Here is a 22,373-nt window from a genome sequence, read left to right as displayed (position 1 = left end):
TAAAAAAAAAAAAAAAAAAAAAAATGTTTTGTTCCCCTCTTCACCAACAGGGGAGACGTAGGATCTCACATAATTAAAAGCATTAGAATCACCAAAGTCTACAAGAACCGAGCTCTCTTTTTCGAATCCCTTAATTGAAACTAAACCCAATTATTAAATAATCAAACTTGAGTTTAACTAATCTTATCCATGTAATCAATAAAACAATATGTAAATCTGAACACTAATACCAACTTAGCATTGAATAATGGAGTTCCAAAGGTAAAGACATCAATAGATCCATCCGCCCATGAGTATGCCACGTTTATGCATTACAGAAGAAGAAGAAGAAAGACATTCAAGTTGGGGTAAAGCAAGCAAGCAAGCAAGCAAGCTGCCCATTCATTAAAAAAGCAGCCTCTCTGTTCTGTTCTGTTCTGCAACTTTTGTTTTTCAATGTTAGAGAGAGAGATAAAGGATCTGACAAGACTGAATATAGAGAGAGAGAAGGGGCAAAAAAAATTGAAATTAATAACAATGAAATTAGTTTATAATTTAATTAAAAGAAGGAAACAAAGAAATAAAGAGCTACAACAGATCATCAGGCTAAAATAATGTAGTTCTGAGCAGCCCCCCACCCCCCACCTTCTTCTTCTTCTATTCAATTCTTCTGTGCTCTTCTTTTACCATCATCATCATCATCATCATCATCTTCATCTTCATCTTCATCTTCTTCTTCTTCTTCTTCTTCTTCTTCCCATTGCATGCATTCTCCTCCGACTTTACCTATTATTCCACAACCAAGCAAACTGTTCTTTCTAATATCAGTTTCATTATCATACCCACACTAAAGTTCGAAACAAATTATTATATATTTTTTGGTAATTTCACTAACACTTTATTTACAAATCCAGAAAAAGAAAAGAAAAAAAAGTTGATTTTGCAAAAGAGTCCTTAACATTAGGGAATATTAACATCTGGAAAGGGACAGCAAGAGACCACCCCACGACCGCCAGATCAAGCTGGCCACGTGGGACCCAGAGACGCCAGTTGGCAGTGGGGGAGGAGACCCTTCACTAAAATCACCCTTTCACGTGAACGACTCTGATTCTACTCAAGATTATGAATTTATAATCAAATAATACACTCTCTATTGGTATGAAACTTTTTGTGAAAGTCTAAAGCAAAGTGATGAGAGTTTATGTTTAAAGTGGACAATGTCATGCTATTGTGGAGAGTCGTGTTCGCTTAACATAATTCATCGTTTAATTTGAAGAATTTAAACAAAAAATGGAGGAAGCGAAGAGAAGAGAGAAGGGACCTGGGGTGGGAGCGACGGAGGCCGGTTTGGACATAATGGAGGAGGGTGGGACCGCCGCCGTGGGACTGGGAGGGTATATGTGGGCCGGCATCCCCATCGCGTGTGATTGATGGTAATGATACAGCGGGTACATTGGCATCAATGTGTTCGCCCCTACCATAGCCTGCCCCGGATATATCTGCCTGTAATGCCCGTTCATGTACCCCACTTTCTGTAATTGACCATGAAACGTCGCCGTTTATATATTTCCAATAATTCTTATTAATTTAAATTATAATTTAACATGAAATAAAAATGCTTACGTGGTTGTAACTAATATCGGTAGCGATATAAGTGGGGCTTGGGGAATATCTAAAATATAATAATAAATTTACGTTAATTTAAAATGGAAAAGAAAAAAACTGTATAAAGATGGGTAATGTTAGAATACGAAAGAGGTGTAGGATCTTTAAGGTGTACCCGTAGAAAGGGACGGCTTGATGAGGCTGATGACGAAACGACGTCGGGTAAGTCCCCGCCGGGTAGTACCACTGCACGTGGTTTCCCGATGGTGCTGACGTCGTCCTCGGTCCACCGCCGTTCGATCCTTCAATGGCATCACAAAACCAACGTGAGATCTCAACCGTCCGAAATTTGTAAGAGAAACTACGAAAACGCCATTGTCGAGTAACGAATTGACTAGTTTCATCATGCACAGAGAGAGGGAGAGAGGAATCGTTTACCAGGATGCTGAGGAGCTGGTGGAGGAGTAGCAGCCGAAGCCGACCTCGAGCCACGTCGAGCTCCAAGCGAAGCGAGATTACAGTTAGCTCGGCGGCCATTGATGATCGGAGCCGAATCCTCGCAAGCCTTCTTCGCGGATTCCGCGTCCTTGAATGTAACCTAATTTTAAAATCAAAAAACAGGAATCAACAAAAATGAAATCCAATCGATTCACATTGCGATTCAATTAATGAATTCCAGACTTACAAATCCATAGCCCTTGGATCTGCCGGTGAGTTTATCGGAGATGATAACCGCCTCCAGGATCTCACCGAACTTCTCGAAGTGATCTCTCATCGCTTCCTTCGGAGTCTCCCAAGCCAAACCTCCGACGAAGACCTTCGTCAGCGTAGTGTCGCCGAACAGACCTGCATTATTGTTGCTCATCATCGTCGTTCCGGTCGCGATTCCGGCGAAAAGAAAACAGTAGAAATGAAGAAAGCTTGGAAAGAAACCAAAAATGGTGGTGGGGAAGAGGAGGAAGGGATTATATAAGGAGGGGGAAAGGAAGAAGAAGAAGAAGAAGAAGAACAGAGTGGTCTGGAAATAAAGAAATGGAAGAAGACAGAGAGAGACAGAGAGGCGGACAGATAGGCAAATTGCTGAAGGCTATCATCAACGTGAGCACACACACAATTTATTTTCTTTCTTTTTTTCTTTTTATTTTATTTTATTTTATTTTATTTTATTTTCTTGGAAATTCTTTTTATAGGAAATAAAATCATTAATGTATTTACCTATAAATTACAATTATTAAAAAAGTAATAATCTTAACTTATCAAAACCACACATCTCAATTAATTTCCATATATTGAGTGTACAAATGGGAAGCCTCCAAATAATTTTTCTTGCGAACAACCCTAATTAATTCACCATCAATTACCGAACCATTTATTACAATCGCACTCTTGCGGCAGCAGGACATAATGAACAAGTCAGTCGTAAAAAATGTAGACTTCATGGACAATGTCACCTATACTCGAGTATCGAGTCACGTTTAAGATAAATATTTTAAAAGTAATTTGAAATAAAGGAATGTTATAAGCTAAAAGAAATATTACGCAACAATAACGGGTTTGATAACATATAACCTGAGTAGACGACATTAAAGTATAAAAATTGAAGCTTTTAATAGAATAGTATGTGTGTTTCATAACGGTAAATTAACGTTTTTATAAACAACATAACCCTTTTAAAATATTTCATCTTGACCCGCACGTTCGTAAATTAAATATAATATATATACATATATTTTTTCTTTCTATATAATTTATAATCTCAAACTTTCTCGGCTTGAAATTCATGAATCAATCATATGCAATAACATAACATGTTTATGGGTATATTTTACGAGTTTCAAACTTGATATATTAGAGATTTTAAAACCTAGAGAATATATTTTTTTAAAAAAAAATTAAAATTATAAATAGGAGAGAGTTAGAAAAATGAATTTTAACAAAATTTGAGAAAATTATAGAGATGGGAAAGGGGAAAACAAAAAAGGGCAGCCCGTGCAGAGATACGGGCAGGGGGGGGGGCGTGGAAATCTTGTACTCAAAATTCATTCATTCATTCATTCGGTTTCTCTCTGTAGTCTCTACAACTCAATCATAGCAATGCACGTGAGAAACGCCACGTGACAAACACAGTCAGCTTTCTCTCTCTAGAATGAGGAGCAACGTGGCCAGCTGTAAGAGAGCAGGAGGGGTATTTACGTAAATTAAAGACGTTGAAGGGCAGTTCATCCCATCCCATGCATGAGAGCCCAGCCATTGCCCCCAGTGCCTCACACGTTCTCTTTCCATTTCATTATCTCTCAATTTTCTTTTCTTTTTAATTCTATTTTAGTCCTTCAAATTTTTTAATTTTTCTATTTTAACTCGATCTTATAATAACTTAATTAATTGAATTATGTTTAAATTAATCTCAATTCTTAAACATAAAAAAAAAACATAATATATTAGACGTTATCAAAATATGTATTGGTGTGATATGTACTCGAACATATAAATGGTAGGTAATAAATATATATATTTTTTAAATTATTACTTAAATAAGGTTGAAATAAAAATGGTTTTTCTTAATTGAGGGAGCAAACTAAATACATTTTTTAATTCCAAGGAGATTATAAAGTTAAAATAGATTTTGAAAATATAAAAAAGAAATATTAGAAAATGTGTGAGCAGAGCCCTGAGGAAGGGGTCATGTTCCTCTGAGCTGGCCATTTCCTTAATATTTTAATATATATATTCCCATTTTTCTCTCTCTTAGTCTCAGGTATTTGCAAACTTCCAAAAGGCTAAATGCTTTATTTGAATGAATTAAGGTCTGAGCTGGCTTGGTCTTCTTTCTTGCTTCTGTTTTATAATTATTATTTTTTTTACTCGCTTTTTAAGTTTTTAAATCAATACCTATTTGGCATGCTTACTCTTTTATTTATTTATTTATTTATTTATTTATTATTTTGTTGTAAAAGAACACTAGAGGTGTCTTTTTCGGAAGTTATCTTAGACCAACTTTAATTAAATCTCGATTTGATGGAATAGTATAGAATATTGCATCAAGTACTACAACAAAACTACGTTACTACAATCTCTCTTTTAGAACGAAAATCTAAGCATCAATAAACATTTAGAAAATTCAATTCATTATATATATACTAATATTCGAGTAACATAAATCTCAAAGAAAAGGACATTTTTAAATTTATAAGCAATAAATAAGCTGCAACACATTGAAATTAGATTAAAATTCGACCCATATAACTTTAAAAATCTCAATCATTAAAACAAAATGTCATAAAAAATGCCTCATTTTCCTAAAGTAAAAGAAAAGAACCATTATTTGCCAGAGAATCTCCTAGTTGTTCCAGACCAACTAGAAAAGAGATTTTTTAACTAGAAATGATCACTATGAGTCAGACTCAATAAAATTTGATCGATCATTTTTTCTGTCGCTACGTCAAGGTAAAGAATAAAAGAATAGAAGAAGCATCTTACTCCTTTATGCATGTCCCATTTGGCTCACGGGGATATAGCTCAGTTGGTATTGCTCCGCTCTTGCAATTGGGCTCGATGCGATTACGGGTTGGTTTGGCCACATACCATAGTTGATAATAAACAAGAATGGGCAGGGAGAGGGAGAGGGAGAGGTAGGGGGCAAAAACGCTTTAAAGAAGTCAAATCAAAGAGGCATAAAGTGATAGAAAGAGTTACCAAAACAGAGCTGTGGGATTCATGAATTTCCGTAACAAATAGGGTCCGTGGAATGCGTTGTTGTCCCAATTGGGTGAGGTAAGTGGATTGACAGATGGGAGAGGCCTCCCTCCACTGCTTTCTTTCAATGGAAAACACATTTAAGTCAGAACATACATAACAGAGTGAGAGAGAAAGAGAAGGGTGTTGTGTTGTACCATTGTAAATGTTCCCCTCACCAAAGCCCACTCTGTTTGTGATCTCATATCACGTGCTACTAACGTGACCTCTACTAGTTTGCCAATGGTGGGGCGTATATCCACCACGTGCTCCTACTCCTTGGACGAGTACTGACCACCATGCTTACACAATTGACTCACAGAAATACATCATCATTCACCTTCATTTATCAAATGTTCTCTACAGGATTCTCAAACTAACATATACTCTAAAGCTCGAAATAATAATATCATTGTTCATAAAAGTATAATTACACTGCATGTTCGGTGTCGAGATACGAACTTCAAATATCTCGGTCAAAATTAAATGTACTAAACAGTCGAGTTATACTTCAATTGTCGGCAACAGTAACTATAGTTCTCCAAATTTTCTTTTAAGCCAATTTTAATGGACAGTTTCTTGGACCAAAATCTCTCATTCAGAACATAATCAATACGAATAGAAATGGTCAAAATCATAAACAAACAAGTATATATAAAAAGGCTTAAGCATCGAATCACACAGCTCATCAACTAGTAAGAGGAATTGAAGCATAATATGATCTTACCAAAGTTAGCTGCTTTGATCGGTTTGTTTTCCACTCTATGATATTTGTTGGTGTAGGGGAACCGAACAAGATGGTTGTTAAGAAGATTGCAGTGCCCACAACGCCGTGTCTCTCCCACCAAGTCAAAAGAAACTTACAGTTGGCCTACAGTCAGATTCTAGTAAAGCACTTCGATGAAAAATCAACCAACAGAATAAATAGGCATTATGGAATCTGTTCTTTAAGATTTGTGTGAGTAGAGAGAGAGAGAGAGAGAAAAGGGTACACGTGTCACTTTCTTAATCATTCAAAACCAAAAGCAACAGAAGTGGGAAAGAGAATAATATATTTCCAGTTGCCTACCAAAGCAACTATACTAAGTTGAAGGTCCCAAATTTACAATAACTTTAGCTGACGAGAGCATCAAGAAAATCGAAGCCCACCTCAAAGCCCAAACCAAAATCAAATCCAGAACCAAATCGATTGTAAAGATTTATATGTAGAAGAGTTTCGACAATCGTGGAAATGCAGGAGATTCCTACTCATTATTCTGCATTGAAGGAGTGATCAAAATGCTGTCCCTGCAAAACATAGAATGTTGAAAAAAATAACGGAGTCAGTGAAAATATCATCAGAAATCGCACTTTAACATCTACAATACAGTTGTTGACCGTATATACATGCTAGCATTGTTTAAATTGAGATTATTCATCAGACAACACTTTAGACCTCGACCTTATATTATAATTTTTTTTTTTTTGAGAAACAAATACATAAAGATGCTATATATTTTTACATATTTCCAAGCAAAATCTCATACATATCTCAATAGCACTGAGAGTTATTCCACAAAGAAATCAAGAAAAATGCGCTCATTCCCATAATGATTTCAATTCTCCCAAAACCAAAACGTATTTTTCAAGAATAAATCACTGTTGAAGGACCATCCAATACGGAGCAGGACGCAAAGCAATTTTTTACATACATTTTTTTAAAGGCAAAAACCGTGCTGACAAAGTATGCATAGGAGGAGGGGGGTAAAAAAGTGAATTTGAGATTAACCCGATAATAAAGGTTCACTGTTTATTTCTCATAATCTACTGGATCAATAATGCAAAAATTCGAACAGCCAAGTAAAAATAAACATTTGATCTACCCCCACATGAAACATCTCAGAATGCAGATAGAATTCGCCTAAGTAATTAAAACCAGCAAAACACATTTCATGGTCATAAACTACTAGTGTAAAGGCAAATCAGAAAAGATTAAGATATAGATCATTAGATCAAATAAAAGACAAAAATGACAATATGCTACATGATTACTCAATTTCAAAGAACTTGTCAAAGATTAGATGGGCATTAAAAAGTTGAGAATCAAAGCACAATAAATTTCCATATTTTAACACTTCTTTTCATTCTAGCCCATTTTGATACATCTACAGACTTCCACCTATTTTATCAAGAGACCGTAGTGCTGACCCCATAGTTTTTCATACCAAAAAAAAGGGTACTCATAAGACATTTGTTCATGTATGCCGCCATGGAGAAGATTTGTACTCATAACCTTTAGGATACCCTGGTTCTTCGAACTACCAAGCTCAAAATTAGCAAAGGCAGATTATGTCATCATAAATTCATAATCACTGCATCAATGAGAGATCAAATTAGCCAAGCAAGTTCTTTGACTCTATGGTAAAAAGTAATTTAAAGTGGGTAAGGAAAGAAAAGTTCCCTAAGGCTGGTTGTTCCAGAGGCAGAGCTCAATTTGGATATCTGAGACCTGTCACAAACTAATTGATAGAAAGGAAAGTGTTCTTCAATTAATAATGTTAGTTAGGTTGGCGTATAATGTTTTTTTTCCCAATCCTTTGTAGTCTTGTGCCCAAATATAGACTGTAAGAGTGGAGATTTGGAAGACTTAAAGGGAGCCCTTGCTTTTTAGGGAATGGGAGGACTCTAGGTATACAGGAGGTCAATCTGTCACTCACATGTTCATTAGATGCATGGTTGAGAGATTATAAAAATGTTTCTTCACCATGCATTTGATGATCATGTGAGGACAAGTAACAACCATACTGAGTCAGCCGCTCCTATACATTTAACACGAAAATTTTCTTGGCCTTGTTAAGAGATTTAATATCCTTGCATACAGAAGAAATTATAATATGACCCACTACAGAGGAAAATATCTAGCATCATTATTTTATGTCAAATACAAATCTATGAGATAGGTAAACAGATATATCCTCCTATACTAGGACAAATAGCACGGATAATGGTACAATTAAAGTTATATTTCTCTCCTAGAGACTGCAATGAATGAATATAACAGGTAAATATGCATATCCTCCCCATCTGTCCCTATTATGACAAGTAGATAGAAAAGTAGTGCAATTCATTTTCTTTTCATCCTAGAAAACCAAGAAGGTGGAACCATGAAAGAAAGATAAGAATTAATATTCAAGCATTCGTTACAAAAGCGAAACCAATAACTATCACATTCAAGTGATGTGAGAACACTGTTCCATTCTTCATTTATAGCTTCCTTCTGAATTAGGAACATTTAAAATCAAATGGGCAGGAAATGGATATGGAAAATTACTAGGGACAAAAAGGGGCTATATAAATATTTACATCTCAGAAAATTTGGTGCTAGGTGTAGGATATTGTTCCAGGCGAATAGTATCTTTATGCAGACAATTTTTCAAGACCATGAAATCTTCTTTCCTGAGTAATCAAACTGTACGACACATTAAGATATGTCCAGAAATTCCTCCAGAATATGGTTATTTGAATGGTAGAATAATCAAATTTTTATTTAATTATGTATCTTCTTACAAACATTAAATGCATATCATTTAAATATAAACTGCCATTGGCTGCCCTGGTGAAACTAGGCATATGAAAAAAAGTATATAAACTACCTAGGATGAAATCCTACGAGCTTCTGGACAAGCAAATGAGAAGAAAAGGTAGGATACATATATGAGGGGAAGTGAAGAAACTGGTCTATCTCCTAAGCAACACTCAACAATTAGAGACAATACTGGCAACGGTAAAAAGCTAATAATAACCATGAATTTCAGTCCAATTATTAGCAATGAAAAGGAGGATATTCCTAAATAGCGTGTTGAAAAGTTGAGAGAGGAGAGATTATTACTTGAGTGTTAATGTAGGTCAATGCTCCTGGCTGCAAGTACTGCTGCAGATATTTACACCAGATGTTAAGAAATGATTACATGGTAAAGAAAGAAATTTTCAATTCATGTTGCCATGAAAATAAATAAAAATTCTCTGTGAAAAAACAAGATTCTGTGGAAAGTAAGTAAACCTGGGAATTTTGACCAGGCAAGGCTCCAACTGCATCTCTTTTAGCAGATTCTTCACCACCCCTCGAAGATCCTTTCGCATCACACTGGACAAGTTTACATTTAACAAAAAAAGCTCAGTATATACATTTCTCCCATGGACTGCTCAGGTTAGAGGGGGGGTGGGGGTACAATAAACCAGTAGAATACTAGGTTTAAGAGCTGGTTTCAATTACCTCCAACTGAAGCAACACCATAGCCCCACCAAAAAACCAAAAAAGGGAAGAAAAAAGAAAACAAATGTGAGCACATCATAGTGATGAGATCAAATAAATTAAATAACCTCATTAAAAAAGCAACCGAACAAATTTAATTCAAAATGTCGGGGCATAAAGCATCTCCTGATCAGCTGATGAAAGTTTTAACCACACCCAAATCTCAATCACGATAAGTAATATAAAGTGCGAGAAGAGGTCTAATTCCTTTACTCTGGACGTCTATAACAATCCGCATCAGTTCATGCACAATTAAGTCTCCACGCGAGGCACACGTAAATACAAGCCATGTAAAAGCCAGAAATAAGAAACAATTTTACCTCACGGTACCTAGTAAGGTACGACTTAAGCGGATCAATATAATCCTCGAAACCCAACGTTGCCATGGCCCAAAGCAAATCATCGCCATTAATAGTCTTCCTCTTCTCCTTCTGGCACTTATCACTCGCCCTGCATACAAAAAACGAATTACATCCAATCCAATCCAATCCAATCCAATTCCCCCACCCAAAAATAAAAAAATAAAAAAGACCCACGATCCAAAAAGGGAAACAGATCAGAAACGCACTCGCTAGTGATAAAGCTAATGAATTCGGAGACGCATTCTTGGACGGTATCCTTAGCATCCTTGGCGATCTTGCCATTAGCAGGCAAGGCCTTCTTCATGATCCGACTGATGTTAGCGATCGGAAGGTAACGGTCCTGCTCGCGAACGCCGCCAGTGTGGGGGCTCTGCTCACCGCCGCTCTCATGGCTACCGCCGGCAGGACTAGTAGGAGGGTCCGCCATGTGAGGGAGATCTTGAATCAAGCAGAAGAGTAAAAAAAAACAGTAACAACAATGGATTGGTGGAACCCTAAGTGTGGAATGGAAAGAGAGTACCTGGAATCCAGAGGGAAGAGGGAAAGATGAGAGAATTTGTATTTGGCGCGCAGAGGGAGAGAGAGAGAATGAAGAAAATGGCGAATGAAGATCTGAAAATGGAAAATGAAGAATGGAGATTGGCGGAATATATGTTTTTAAAAGAAAACGAAGATCGGACGTTGGAGAAGAACACACTCATTAACACAACCTTTTGTCTATTCCTTCTTCCTTTTTTTTCTTTTTTTTTTCTTTTTTTTTTTTACTAATTTTGGAAATTTTGGAATACAAATTTCATTTAATGACTTTATTCTCTTCATTTTATTATTTCAATTCCGCATATAAAATAAATATTTGAGTTTTTTTAAAAAAATATAATTTTACTAAAACCAAATATTTAAAGATGTTCCAGTATGAACTTATAATCATGGAATTGACTAGTTCATCGTATTATAGGTTATAAGTTCGTAACCCTAGCTCATCCTCATTTCCTGCATAACAGATTTACTAATTCTTTCATGTCAGTTAGTAGGAGATCTTGAACTAAAAAATAGATTCTACTGAACTAAAAAAAGATACTTCTTTCAGTTGGTGAGAGGGATTTTAAACTAAGAAATAGATTTTATAAGCTAGAGGAAAAAAAAAGGGTATATTGGTCAATTTCAATAATCCGTTTCATTGATATTCCTGGTATAGTAAAAAGGGTATATTGGTCAATTTCAATAATCCGTTTCATTGATATTCCTGGTATAGTATACTAGATGTTATCACACGTACAATTCCATAGGAGATCTTCTATAATTTCGTATCAGAGGTTATTTCTTGGTTTCAGTCATTAATAACTTTAATATTATTTATTATTCTTACGTGAGAATTATTTGTTGGTTTCTTCCGTCATTAATAACTTTAATTTTATGAAAAAACAATATTGTTTAATTCGTAAGAGTTTATGAAGTAGGTAACAGGTTAATTCTTACCTTTGACATTTTTTTCAAAACTAAATATGAATTTTTGCTATTTAATTTAGATTTTGACTCATAAATATATTAGATTCCTAATTAGTTTATTGGTGTGATCTAATTAAATTTAAATAATAATTTTTATGATAACGACAAAGTTCTTACTATGGACGAAAATGTTGAAAATTAAAAAATTATTAAACAAAATTAATACTATTAAAGTAAATACTAAACTGAGTTTATGATGCTTAATTTATCTAAACATCACCATCTTTATCACTTTTCAAAAAAATATTTTAAAAAAAAAAATTAAGAAAAAACTTAAACCCATAAAAAACAAATTATAATAAAATTGATTAGTGGGCCTTTCTTTTGCCAATCAGTCAAACGACAGGGTAAGGTCCATTTCTAAAACAAAAGTAATTGGTAAAACTCTTTAAAATGTACAAAGCAGGGTCCGGTATATAGCAGAGTGTTCCAAATTTACATAGCTATATGTACATTGTACAAATTGTAGTAGTGGCGAATATACGAGAGGCTGAAAGCCAAAACTACGTACCTCCAACAACTTCAAGGATCAGCATGCATGCATGCAGGCATGAATGCAAGCAAGCAGTGCTAAAGATTAGCGGCTGATCTATGGATAATGTCATAAAGTGAAAGTAAAATTTCTGCACCGATCAATGCAATGATCAGCCATTCCAAAAAATCTGATTTCCTGTTTTGGAGAATCTCCTGTAGGAAGCGAATATTATGCTGACAACAAAAAAGGAGGAATGAAAAAGTCAGTGGGTGGAGTTATAGATGTTGTCTGAAGAACAAATTCTCATCTAAAGAAGATGATGGCTACCTCCACAAACTTCAATTTGAAATCCAGACTTGCGAATCTCTGGGTTAGCTCAAACTCATCTCTCAGATATTCCCATATTTGGGCATATTTTGCATTCTTCCACGCAATGTCTGATCTGAAAAAGGTATTAAAAAAAAAAACAAAAGTGAACTCACTGACAAGTGCGCCGATCATAAATTTGCTGTTAAGATAGTATTGGATCCACAAGAAACAGCCCGAGGGAATAACTATTAGCGAATATAAATCATGATCACTTTCCCAGTGCAAAATGACAATGACCCACGAGGAAGCCCAAAACAAAGTTATTACAAGAAGATAAATGGAGAGTACTACAAGTCCAAAACAAGCAAGCAAGCAAACAACATACAATTAACCATTTGAAGAGCTAATTTTCTTCTTCGTTGATCATTGAAAGTACATTGTCTCTTGTGCAGATAAATAATGAAATTCTACATATAAACTAATAATTTACTGCAGGAATGACTTACCTTTCAAAAAGTCCAAGCTTGAGAATGACATCAGCAAGATTTGAATTTGCCTTTCCCACCAATTGGAAAAGTTTCTTCCTCTTCATTTTAAACTTCCCAGTTGCTTCCATTTCACGGTTTATGTCAGTGAATTCAGCAACCATCCCATCAACCTTTGAAGCGAATGTTAAGAGCACGATCGATCATGTTAAATATCGTCAATGTAAAATAGTATTAAAATGTCTAGTTAGATATAGTAACTACCTGACGCCCATAGTAATCAAGAGCAATGCTCTGGCCAAGAACACTACCTATGGTACGTATCCCATCAATATTCAAGTACTGCAGCATTATGTAGTCCAATCCCCCTTCCATCCACGTATCTAAGGCAGGCATCTCCCTGACCTCATACTCTACAAACTCATAAAACTTCAAATTCAGTAATCCATAAGCTTCTACTATAGTATTTTTGTAACGACCCGATTTTCGATGCCCCAAATCACAGGGCGCCACATACACTCAAAGGTAAAAAGGGTGGTAAGATTTTCTTTTTGTAAAGTGAGAGATAGGTAATATCCATGAAGTCAAGTCAAAAGAGTTCAAAAACAAAAAGACCCAAGTCTGGAGAAGTAGTATTTAAAAATAATAATAAAATGATAAGAAGGAAGATGACTCGATCTAAAGGGCACCCCCTACAGTTGCACGGCTCCGCATGCTCCTACCATCAACAGTAGTCTACACTCCATCTGGAAAAAAAAAAAATAGAACATGGAATAAGTATAAAAATACTCAATAAGCAACCTACTTGTAGACTCTCGTCGTACTTGCTCTATAACATATACTTGGGCTATGTGGTCAACTATAATCCCAAGACATTGACTTGGCTCTAGTCTATTCATGCGCTATAAGGCTTATGCATACAACTCTATAAACTTCTACTACAAATGTACACACATTACACTCATGGCAAAAAGAACCCGTCACATATGAAACCCGTTGGTTGAAATTTTCATTATGCAATTTTTTTTTTCAGTTTACGTATTGTAAGGAGGAGTCTTCGACCTTCATTTCTATTTTTAGTTATTTCCCTTGTTTCAGGATGATCCTCCCTGATTGAGTCATAGTTACATTGATGTAGCAATGGTTACTCTACAACTTATAAATAGTCATAAATATCAATGAAGATGTACCTCAAAATTTTCGATTTAGTCTTGAGTACTTTAACTCAGAGGTATTAAGGTTCCCTTTATTTGAGACTTACAATTGTTCAAAATAAGTCAAAAGAAAAATTATACTTCTTCCCCCACACAAACACCGTCTACCTCCACTTACGAGAGACTCATAACTCGATCGCAGACTTTAGCTCGTAACAATTTGGTATCGAGCTAATAGTTATCTGCCTATTTGCACACCCTCCCAAGTTAGAACAGTATAAGGTCATGGCTCCCCACAAGAACAACTGTAGCTACCTCTGTAGCTACCTCAGTAGTATACCCTTTATGATTCTTGGGATTCCCAAACCCTAAATCATATATTTATAAACATATAGCATGCTCAACATGCTCAAACAAGGGTTAGTAAATCAACCAAGGCATGCTGGAAAACTTATAAACATATTAACCCTGTAAGAGTTCACAATTATGCACTGTAGAAGCTGTAAAACCAAGTACCATGCTAAACCGTAAACTATTAAGTTTTCTAGGTTTAGCAAATTAGCTTAAATAGGCTTCTAAACATGATTTCTAATCATTTTTTCATGGTCTAGTCGACTCCTACAAGTACTTCTTAAAACTTACTCCATGTGGTTACTTACTTGTTTGTCGACTTTTCGAGCTTGATTCGGGTCTTCAAGAATTTCAAATTCTCCAATTCCTTGATATGACCTAATTTAAGTCAAAATAATAAAACTCATGAGAATAGCTCAAAGAATGGACTTGAAGAAGCTTCAAATTCATTAAAAAAAAGGGATACAGGTTGAGAAACTAACCGTTGACTATACGGTCATCTTCTCCAACTTGTGCGTGCCATCCTGCTTTCCTTCCTTCTCTTTTCTTTTTTTTTATTTTGAAAAATTGTTTTATTTATTTTCTTAAAACTCTAGAGGTCACAATTTTTAAGTAATACGCTATCAAAATTGCAGGACAACAAACTTGAAGGAACTGGAAGAGTAAAACAGGAAAACACACTAAAAACCCAAAGTTAGAATTCATGAAAGGAGGTTGTCAAGGCTACTTTTTGTCAACGGAGATCGAAAGGCATGTTATGGTTTTTCAAAGTAGATATAATTCTTTAGACAGTCTTATGCATCTAGACAAAGTGACTCATATTTTTAAACTACTCTACCATTCTAACAAACACTTTTTTTTTATAAATACCATTCTAATCAACCTAGATAGGGGTCATTTCTTATAGGTGGTTCTGAAAGGGAGAATGACTTAGTTCCTCCTCTTTTTCTTACTCCCTTTCTGATGAATGAAAACTTAGCGTCTTATATCACTAGAAGTGCCAACAATAACAATGGCATAACTCCAATAGAAACAAATTTGTATAAGAAATCTGTTTAAAAAAATAAAATAAAAATAAAAAAGGAAAAAATTTTGTATAAAAATACATTTGAAGTTCTTACCATCTTTTCTCATTTCAGGCAGCAATCCCGATGCATGTTTCTCTACAATTTTCAAATACCCATCAACCTCATGTTCACGAACATTAAACAGCACAATGGAGCCATACTGAAAAACTACCATGAAACAGCAGTCACTTCCACTTATGCTGGCGCCATAACTCTGTGACAGAAAATTCTCTTCTAAGTGTATTCCTCCAACAAATCATGAAAAACAGTGCACTACAAAGCAAACTTACGTTCACATCACAAAGATCCCCGAACTTAAGAACTACATAATTTGTCATCCGAGAAGATGGTGGGATAAAGTTGTGTTTATTCTGATCCACCAAGCGTCTCAAGTCCACACTAAATCATAAAAATATGTGGAATTAGAATAAGAAACACACAAGTTTACAATTCTCCTTAATCCATCGTGTGAAACTTCAAACTTCATGGAAACTCTAAATATACATGATGTTATCTATTATCTCAGTTTACACTTTACAGATTTCAAAAACTACACGATGAACAATGTACATGCAAATTTTGACAATAAAGTCAGAACAAACGCGAAGTTAAATCCCTGGATGCCAAATTAAACAAGTCACACTCTCTCAAAAATATAATTAGAACATTCCAGGTAATAAAAGAACAAGAGTGAAAGAAATTGCAACCTAGTCGAGATGAAAAAAGCTCTGACAGGAATAGACGGTCTAGAATCCTCCGCCACTTCATCCGCTTCACCGTCGCTAACTCCATCCCGAGCACTCCGAAAAGCACCCTCTCCAACCTCCGAACACGATACCGGTTCATTCCACTCCAACGTGTTCACCGAAGTAGTAACGCACCTCGCCAACACCACCGAACCGCAACTCGATCCTCCGAGGCGTAGACTTTCAAGGCCAAAACACAAAACACTCGACAAACAATTAGCATCTGCACGAGAGGCTAGAGGCTTGGAGAGAGTGATCAAATGAGGCTTCGGTACCGGCGAAAGGAGGCTCGAACTCGAGCGAGCAAAAAAGGAACGGCCGGAGTTGAAGAGAAAAGTGGATGAAGAAGAAGAAGATTGAACAGAGAGACTTGGAAGGAGGCGTACGGACCTCAGATGAGCGTCAATGGTGCGCCACATCTCTTTGATTTGTGTTTCAGAGAAGACGAGAGGGAAAGAAGTAACATTTGTCAGAAAATCTGCTCCATACAAAGTGTTTACGCTCCAAATTCTGGGCTGGGCCAAACAAATTTTATTGGGCCGTTTGGCAACATTTATTGGGCTTTAGGGCCCAATTTATTTTTACCATTTCATTAACAAAACTAATTATTGTATATAAAATAGATTTACCGGCCCTTTATTGCTTATTTTTTCTTTACATATCAATAAAAATAAATAAATAAATAAATAAATAATAAGCTAGATCCTTGGTCTAGACCACCAAGCATGTTACTCGAAACGGAGGAACCCTAAGGTTCACTTCCGAGCAGATCCTTTTACATTACGAAGATGGGGAGGATAAGCATAAACAAGCTCCAATCGTTAAGGTACAAGATACTAAAAGACCGAGCGACACGAAATGTCAGGGAAAGAAGCGGTTGTCTTCAGACTCTAAGTATAAATCTTTCCTTTTTTTTTTCTTCTAGTTCACAAAAAACGTGTTGTTAATTTCACGTAATAATCAGTGAAAATTGGGTCAAGTACCCTTTCGAGTTTAATCGAATTACAGGGCCACAATTGATTACCATTACAAAATACGATAAACACAATCAATCATAATCACGTGGAATCCATAAATCTCAAATTATGTTTAACTTATTACAGTTCCAAAAGAGTCGACCGCATATTACATCGCTCTCAATAATATCATTACATAAATAATAAAAATAAATAAATAAAAAGAGCCTCCAATAATGGAAGGACCATACACATGTTCTTCTTATATATATACATAGGAATACTCCAAATTTTTCCCTTAGGAAAAAAATGGAAAATACTTAATTAATTAACACTAATAAAGTATTAATTTCTCTCCTTACCACAAAAAAAACAAAAAAACAAAAAAAAACAAAAAAAAACAAAAACAAAAAAAAACAAAAAAAAAAACACAAAATAATTGTCAAGAAATGTTGGGGGAAGGTGTTGGAAGGCAGAGAGTATTGTGGAGGGGAGGGGTATTTTGGGGATAAAGTGAACCAAAATTAGAAGAGGAAGAGAATCCTGATGATGCTGCACTCTTGGAAACATGAGCTTCTTCTCTTGCTCTTATTCCATTACTCCCATTTTCTCGAACCGACATCGGCATCGATATCGGCATTGCCATTGGCCATCCCGAGCTCGTAACAGTCTTTGACGGGTAGCTTCTCCTCTCTCTTCTTTCCTACCACGAAAAATAAGAAAGAAACAATCTTTTTAGCCTCTCTCTCGCTTCGTTCAAGTGGGTATTGTTTACGTAAAACAAGATCGACGACTCCCGTACCAAACAAAGTCATCTGGTTTGATTTTTATTCGTCTGGAACAAATATCAAAAGAATCAAAATTAATTCGAACCAAAAACCGTAAATTTCTAACATTTTCACAACCAAATAATTTCATTTTGTAATCTCGATCTCGGTTCTATATCTAAATCAAACCCATTTCAAAACCGAACTCAAATTTACTATGCGTAGTATTAACCACTTATTTACGTCGATACCTACCTACAAGTAAACAAACAAAACAGATAGATAGATACATTCCTCGACGTTCTAACGAAAAACCTAAAAGGGTATATTTGTAAAGACAAAAGACAAAAACTAAGTACCGAGCTCCAAAATAATGGGAGGAGAAAAATTACCTGATTATCTGCTAAAAAACCAGAGCAAAAACCAGACCACATAGAAGGAGGAATATGAGGTTGTTGTCCACCCACACCATACCCACCACCACCATTGCTTTCTTTCTGCCCACACACACAAAAGATAAGAAAACGACATCAATCAATACATATTACCATAATACCCTCGTACTTTGTTCTTTCTTATCCATAAATATATATACGTTCGTCGAAATTCATAGTACGATTAATCACTGTTCGTACAGACATTCTCGAACGAGCTTCGTTCGAGATTTTTTTTAACATATATTTTGTTTTGCTCCGAAGAGATAGATACCCACGACGTGAAATTATATTAAATTAAAGAAAAAAATTAAAAAAAATTACCATATATATATATATAGAGGTACCTTTGGTGTTTGAATGTTGAGGTTTTGGGAAGAATTTCTTAAATGGTAGTTGAAAATTCCTCCAATGCTCAGATCAAGATTATGGCCATTGCCTGAATTAAAAGCAAATTTATTTAATAAATAAATAAATAAAAAAGGAAGGAGAAAATCTTTTAGTTTAATTTTTAATTTTTTTTTACCTCCATTGTTTGCATCTACCATTGTCGACCTTTCCTCGATTTCACTGTAGTAAAAAAAAAAAACGTTCGTTTAGTTCTTTCTTTTTGAATTTTTACTTTTTTCGAGCATTTTTTTAGGCTTACTTCTTCGTCATAATTGGACTGGTTTGAGTTTCCCATCTTCCATATTTTTGAAGAGATAATCCTCTCAGCTTCGATCCTCCACGAGAAAATCCAGTGCTTTGTCGACGAAGAACGTGCACAAATTCTTCTTTGCTTAGATTCTTCAGCTGCGAAGTAAATTTTTGTCATTCTTCAATTTCAAAAAAAAAAAAATTCTCGTGTTATTTTGGATTGGCTCGTAAATCACTCACTTGCTTCATATCTTCATCGTAGTCGCTTATATTGAAGTTTATATCTGCATTCACTCCCCTAAACTTTATCGCAGCTCGATCGTATGCCCTGCTTGTAACAAAACCCATAAATTTTAATCATAAAATATATAATATATATTTAAAAAAAAACAAAAACAAAACAAAACAAACCTTGCTGCAGCATGGGCAGTGTCGAACCCACCTGGGAAAATTCAAACCCAAACTGATTGTCAAACAAAGAAATAAAAATAATAAAAATAAAAAAAGATTTTATTATTTACAGAAATTGGACTTTTTTTCTGGTTTTTTTCTTACCTAAATAAACCTGTTTCCCACAATCCCTGAGGAAAAAATTAAAAAAAAATAAAATAAAATAAAAAATTCTCAAATTGGAAACCACGAATTAAAAAAAAAAAAAGAAAAAAAAAAAAAAGACCAAGATTTGAGATTTTTTTATTACCAAATATGAGATTCCCATCTTCCTGTCCGCCGGTAAAAAGTAACTCCCCGGTACTGGGAACTCCGGGACCGCGGCCCACGGCGGCTCTTCCTCACCTGCTGCTGTTTCTGCTGCACAATTTTCAGCTCTGCAGTTCCTCCACCGACGCCTTCGCCGCCGAAATCACCAGTCGACGACAGGTTCAACCAATGGGACTTCGGAACCGGAGACCCAGTTTCTCCCCACCCTCCAGCCACTGGAAATAGCGTCTGAGTCACTAATTCCGGCGATGCACCACCTCCACCACCGCCGGAATTTTCCCTTTTCAGAATATTGAAGATTAAAACAGAGGAATCTTCATCTCTACTGTTGCAGACCTCATCGGCATTCACGACAGAAGAATTCGACGTCTCAGAATCTTCCATTACAGTCCGCTTCGTCGAAGTTTCATCGCAGTTGATAATCAAATCGTTAAGATTCAACATCGTCTCTGTAATTCCTCTGGATCGATCTTAAAAAAACAGAGCAAAACAGAGCAAAACAGATCGAACTGGAAAAAATAAGAACAAAAAGACAGTATTTTTATCGAGATTAAAACAAACCCACAACTTTTTGAACACAAAAAACAAAACCCAGTGAAGAAAATCTCTAGAAAAGAGATTAAAAAGGAGATTTTTTTTCTTTTTCTTGTCTGAATTTGTGGGCTGTTCTTGTTCAAGCTTCTTCTATGGCTATGGCTGAGTTGATCAGAGAAAACAGAAAAGGAAGCAGCTGAGAGAAACAGGTCCCGATAAAGTAAGAGCAAATCTTTAAACTCTGAAATCTAAACCAATTTTAGGAATACTTGGAAACCCATTTCAACCTTTTGGGCAATAAATTTAAAGAATATGTTCAAATTAATAATAAATACCTAAAAAATACACTATTTTTTTTTTTTTTATATTATTAATTGTAATGAATCCAAACACGGCACCGTTTTCAGATCTATACGTTCCATAGCTTTGATTTTTATTTTTTTTAAATTTGTTTTAACTTTGTATAAAAATCAATTTAGTATTTAAATTTTTTCGATCCGAAAGTAATGTCACAAATCACGAGAGCTTATACGAAAATATTTATAAAAAAATTAGAATATCTCAATTTTCCATTTTTATTTAAAAAAAAAAAACAGTAAATTTTCCTAACCAGGCAACTTCCGACGTTTCCTACCTCGGTCCCCTCACCCTCACCCGCACCTAGCCGCAATTACTCCACAACTTCATTGGTCGGTGACCAATCCAGCTGACAGACATCTACCCCAACAAGAATTATAATCACTCAATTTAATTACTCCATTATATTTTCCACGTATTTTTTCATACGTCTACGTGGCCAATTTTCATTCGCTCAAGCCACTACTCCAGGACCGCGATCTCTCATAGGCTGATGATCTTAAATCCTCCGCCAACACCGTTGACAGCGCCGTAACCGAGTTTTTCTTCGACATGGCCCACCGTCTTACGTGGCACGTTTGATTGTTCCCGGCGGTTGAATATTCAACTCCCCCAACAGATCCAACGGCTCAGATTCCTCGCGTCTAAACAACTGCAATATATGGCTTCCCACTAAGCGGCGGATTTTCTAGTAACCTCCAACTAATTAATTTTTTATTATTATATCTCTATTATCCACCCTCGTTAATAATATTCAGTAATAATTTTAATATTTAATAACACAAGATAATTAGCCTTTAAATTAATTAAATAAATACTTAATTCTATATTTTATTTTAAAATTACTCACAATCCCGATGCAACAACTAGCCTTTGAATATATTAAAAATAAAAAATATAAAAAAAGATATGTTTAAATATTACGATATGCTTCCAGAAGATTTAATATTTAATTTTAACAATAACTTAATAAAGTCAAACATTAATGTATAACTTGTACCACTTATCATTAGTGTGAGATTTTTTCCTAATAATATTTATATTTAAAATTAACTATTCTACGTGTCTGTGTTAGCTAACCAGCTGTAAGTAGGCATTTTTATGCGTTAGACCAAACCGAGTCGATGCAATTTTATTAAATGATGAATTATTGACATAAATGGTTCGATTTTGATAATGGAAAATTTCCCATTATGAGTCCAATCAAATCCAATTCCACTATACCTCGAACCAGCCATTAATTGAAATTTCCCAAAAGAGGACAAGCATGACGTGGGCCTTCACTACCTTCTTCAAGATTGGTCTTTCTTTTCTTGTCTTTTTTTTTTTTTAATTATAAATAATAGAGAGAGAGCATGATGGCCGTTGATTTGAGAATGGAGGGCTGTGATTTGAGGGTTTGCATTTTGATTGTGATAAGAGAGGGTGGAATTGGATGTGCATAGATCCTTGTGGTTGGCTGACACAAATTTCAAATCAATGTGGGTTTTGTTTCTAAAAAGAAAAAAAAAGGAAAATGAACGGTCAAGATTGCATCACATTCTCAGCTTTTTATTCAATGATTGATTGTTTTTTTTTTCTTTGTTTTCTTGCTTTGTGCATTTTTGGGTGTCACTGACCACTGATTCGACATCCTGTCTCCATTAAGGTTTCTCTCTCTTCCCTTCTCTCTCTCCTTAATATCCCAAATTATTAACAAAATAATAATAATAATTAAATTATAAATATATAATAGTCGATAAATTTCTTAAACGTTCAATTTTATATCTAATATTTACGATAATAATTTATATAAACAAATATTTTAAAAATAATATTAATTTTTTTAGTTCGATCTTAAATACAAAATGGACTAAATTTTGAAGGTTGAAGAGCTAAAGCAGTGATTTAACTTCTTATAGGAG

General features: G+C 35.1%; 4 protein-coding genes across 16 annotated transcripts; all 4 read right to left on the bottom strand.

Annotated features, from left to right (window-relative positions):
* Positions 1-501: 501 nt before the first annotated feature.
* Positions 502-2,678, bottom strand: LOC111804716 (probable RNA-binding protein ARP1). Of its 2 annotated transcripts, XR_002816563.1 has the most exons (7): positions 2,270-2,678; positions 2,023-2,182; positions 1,760-1,886; positions 1,603-1,651; positions 1,301-1,511; positions 710-788; positions 502-679 (listed from the first exon to the last, which is right to left on the bottom strand). XR_002816563.1 is itself a non-coding variant. In XM_023689480.1 (6 exons), the coding sequence occupies exons 1-6, from the start codon at positions 2,450-2,452 to the stop codon at positions 769-771; spliced, it is 750 nt and encodes a 249-aa protein (XP_023545248.1). In that variant the 5' UTR covers positions 2,453-2,678; the 3' UTR covers positions 502-768. The 2 variants fall into 2 exon arrangements, 1 of the variants encoding a protein (XP_023545248.1); XM_023689480.1 differs by having other exon boundaries at positions 502-788.
* Positions 2,679-6,293: 3,615 nt separating this feature from the next.
* LOC111802105 (nuclear transcription factor Y subunit B-1-like) lies at positions 6,294-10,626 on the bottom strand. 10 transcript variants are annotated; one of them, XM_023686356.1, is made up of 8 exons: positions 10,490-10,624; positions 10,176-10,407; positions 9,928-10,057; positions 9,569-9,574; positions 9,356-9,439; positions 9,185-9,226; positions 7,521-7,613; positions 6,294-6,603 (listed from the first exon to the last, which is right to left on the bottom strand). In XM_023686356.1, the coding sequence occupies exons 2-7, from the start codon at positions 10,394-10,396 to the stop codon at positions 7,551-7,553; spliced, it is 546 nt and encodes a 181-aa protein (XP_023542124.1). In that variant the 5' UTR covers positions 10,397-10,407; positions 10,490-10,624; the 3' UTR covers positions 6,294-6,603; positions 7,521-7,550. The 10 variants fall into 10 exon arrangements, with proteins under 10 accessions (XP_023542124.1, XP_023542129.1, XP_023542138.1 ...); XM_023686361.1 differs by having other exon boundaries at positions 9,185-9,223; XM_023686370.1 differs by lacking the exon at positions 9,569-9,574 and having other exon boundaries at positions 10,490-10,626.
* Positions 10,627-11,836: 1,210 nt separating this feature from the next.
* Positions 11,837-16,516, bottom strand: LOC111807669. The gene is made up of 7 exons (XM_023693491.1): positions 16,024-16,516; positions 15,607-15,715; positions 15,371-15,530; positions 13,009-13,157; positions 12,766-12,917; positions 12,278-12,392; positions 11,837-12,183 (listed from the first exon to the last, which is right to left on the bottom strand). The coding sequence occupies exons 1-7, from the start codon at positions 16,479-16,481 to the stop codon at positions 12,046-12,048; spliced, it is 1,281 nt and encodes a 426-aa protein (XP_023549259.1). The 5' UTR covers positions 16,482-16,516; the 3' UTR covers positions 11,837-12,045.
* A 591-nt stretch (positions 16,517-17,107) lies between these two features.
* Positions 17,108-20,425, bottom strand: LOC111781024 (ethylene-responsive transcription factor RAP2-7-like). Of its 3 annotated transcripts, none has more exons than XM_023661454.1 (9): positions 19,559-20,419; positions 19,414-19,439; positions 19,270-19,300; positions 19,099-19,186; positions 18,869-19,014; positions 18,746-18,789; positions 18,567-18,658; positions 18,178-18,282; positions 17,108-17,721 (listed from the first exon to the last, which is right to left on the bottom strand). In XM_023661454.1, exons 1-9 carry the CDS (start codon positions 20,020-20,022, stop codon positions 17,461-17,463), a joined length of 1,257 nt encoding a protein of 418 aa, XP_023517222.1. In that variant the 5' UTR covers positions 20,023-20,419; the 3' UTR covers positions 17,108-17,460. The 3 variants fall into 3 exon arrangements, with proteins under 3 accessions (XP_023517222.1, XP_023517304.1, XP_023517382.1); XM_023661536.1 differs by having other exon boundaries at positions 17,613-17,716; positions 19,559-20,422; XM_023661614.1 differs by lacking the exon at positions 17,108-17,721 and adding an exon at positions 17,820-17,853 and having other exon boundaries at positions 19,559-20,425.
* Positions 20,426-22,373: the final 1,948 nt, after the last annotated feature.

The sequence above is a fragment of the Cucurbita pepo genome, chromosome LG01, assembly GCF_002806865.2.
Source record: "Cucurbita pepo subsp. pepo cultivar mu-cu-16 chromosome LG01, ASM280686v2, whole genome shotgun sequence".
NCBI lineage: Eukaryota > Viridiplantae > Streptophyta > Magnoliopsida > Cucurbitales > Cucurbitaceae > Cucurbita > Cucurbita pepo.
The sequence above is the reverse complement of the archived record's forward strand: the minus strand, read 5'-3'. Positions and strand labels throughout refer to the sequence as shown.

Coding starts and splice junctions, on each gene's coding strand:
- LOC111804716 (XM_023689480.1), bottom strand. CDS start 2,452: ATGATGAGCAACAATAATGCAGGTCTGTTCGGCGACACTACGCTGACG. Junction 1,652..1,759: donor CAAGCCGTCCCTTTCTACGG/GTACACCTTAAA, acceptor ATTATATTTTAG/ATATTCCCCAAGCCCCACTT. Junction 789..1,300: donor CTCCGTCGCTCCCACCCCAG/GTCCCTTCTCTC, acceptor TAGAAAGAACAG/TTTGCTTGGTTGTGGAATAA.
- LOC111802105 (XM_023686356.1), bottom strand. CDS start 10,396: ATGGCGGACCCTCCTACTAGTCCTGCCGGCGGTAGCCATGAGAGCGGC. Junction 10,058..10,175: donor ATTAGCTTTATCACTAGCGA/GTGCGTTTCTGA, acceptor TTTTGTATGCAG/GGCGAGTGATAAGTGCCAGA. Junction 7,614..9,184: donor TGACCTACATTAACACTCAA/GTAATAATCTCT, acceptor TGAGCTTGGTAG/TTCGAAGAACCAGGGTATCC.
- LOC111807669 (XM_023693491.1), bottom strand. CDS start 16,481: ATGTGGCGCACCATTGACGCTCATCTGAGGTCCGTACGCCTCCTTCCA. Junction 12,393..12,765: donor AAGCTTGGACTTTTTGAAAG/GTAAGTCATTCC, acceptor TACCTTTTTCAG/ATCAGACATTGCGTGGAAGA. Junction 12,184..12,277: donor TCAAATTGAAGTTTGTGGAG/GTAGCCATCATC, acceptor TTTTGTTGTCAG/CATAATATTCGCTTCCTACA.
- LOC111781024 (XM_023661454.1), bottom strand. CDS start 20,022: ATGTTGAATCTTAACGATTTGATTATCAACTGCGATGAAACTTCGACG. Junction 19,015..19,098: donor ACGATGAAGATATGAAGCAA/GTGAGTGATTTA, acceptor TTTACTTCGCAG/CTGAAGAATCTAAGCAAAGA. Junction 18,283..18,566: donor TCAACATTCAAACACCAAAG/GTACCTCTATAT, acceptor GTGTGTGGGCAG/AAAGAAAGCAATGGTGGTGG.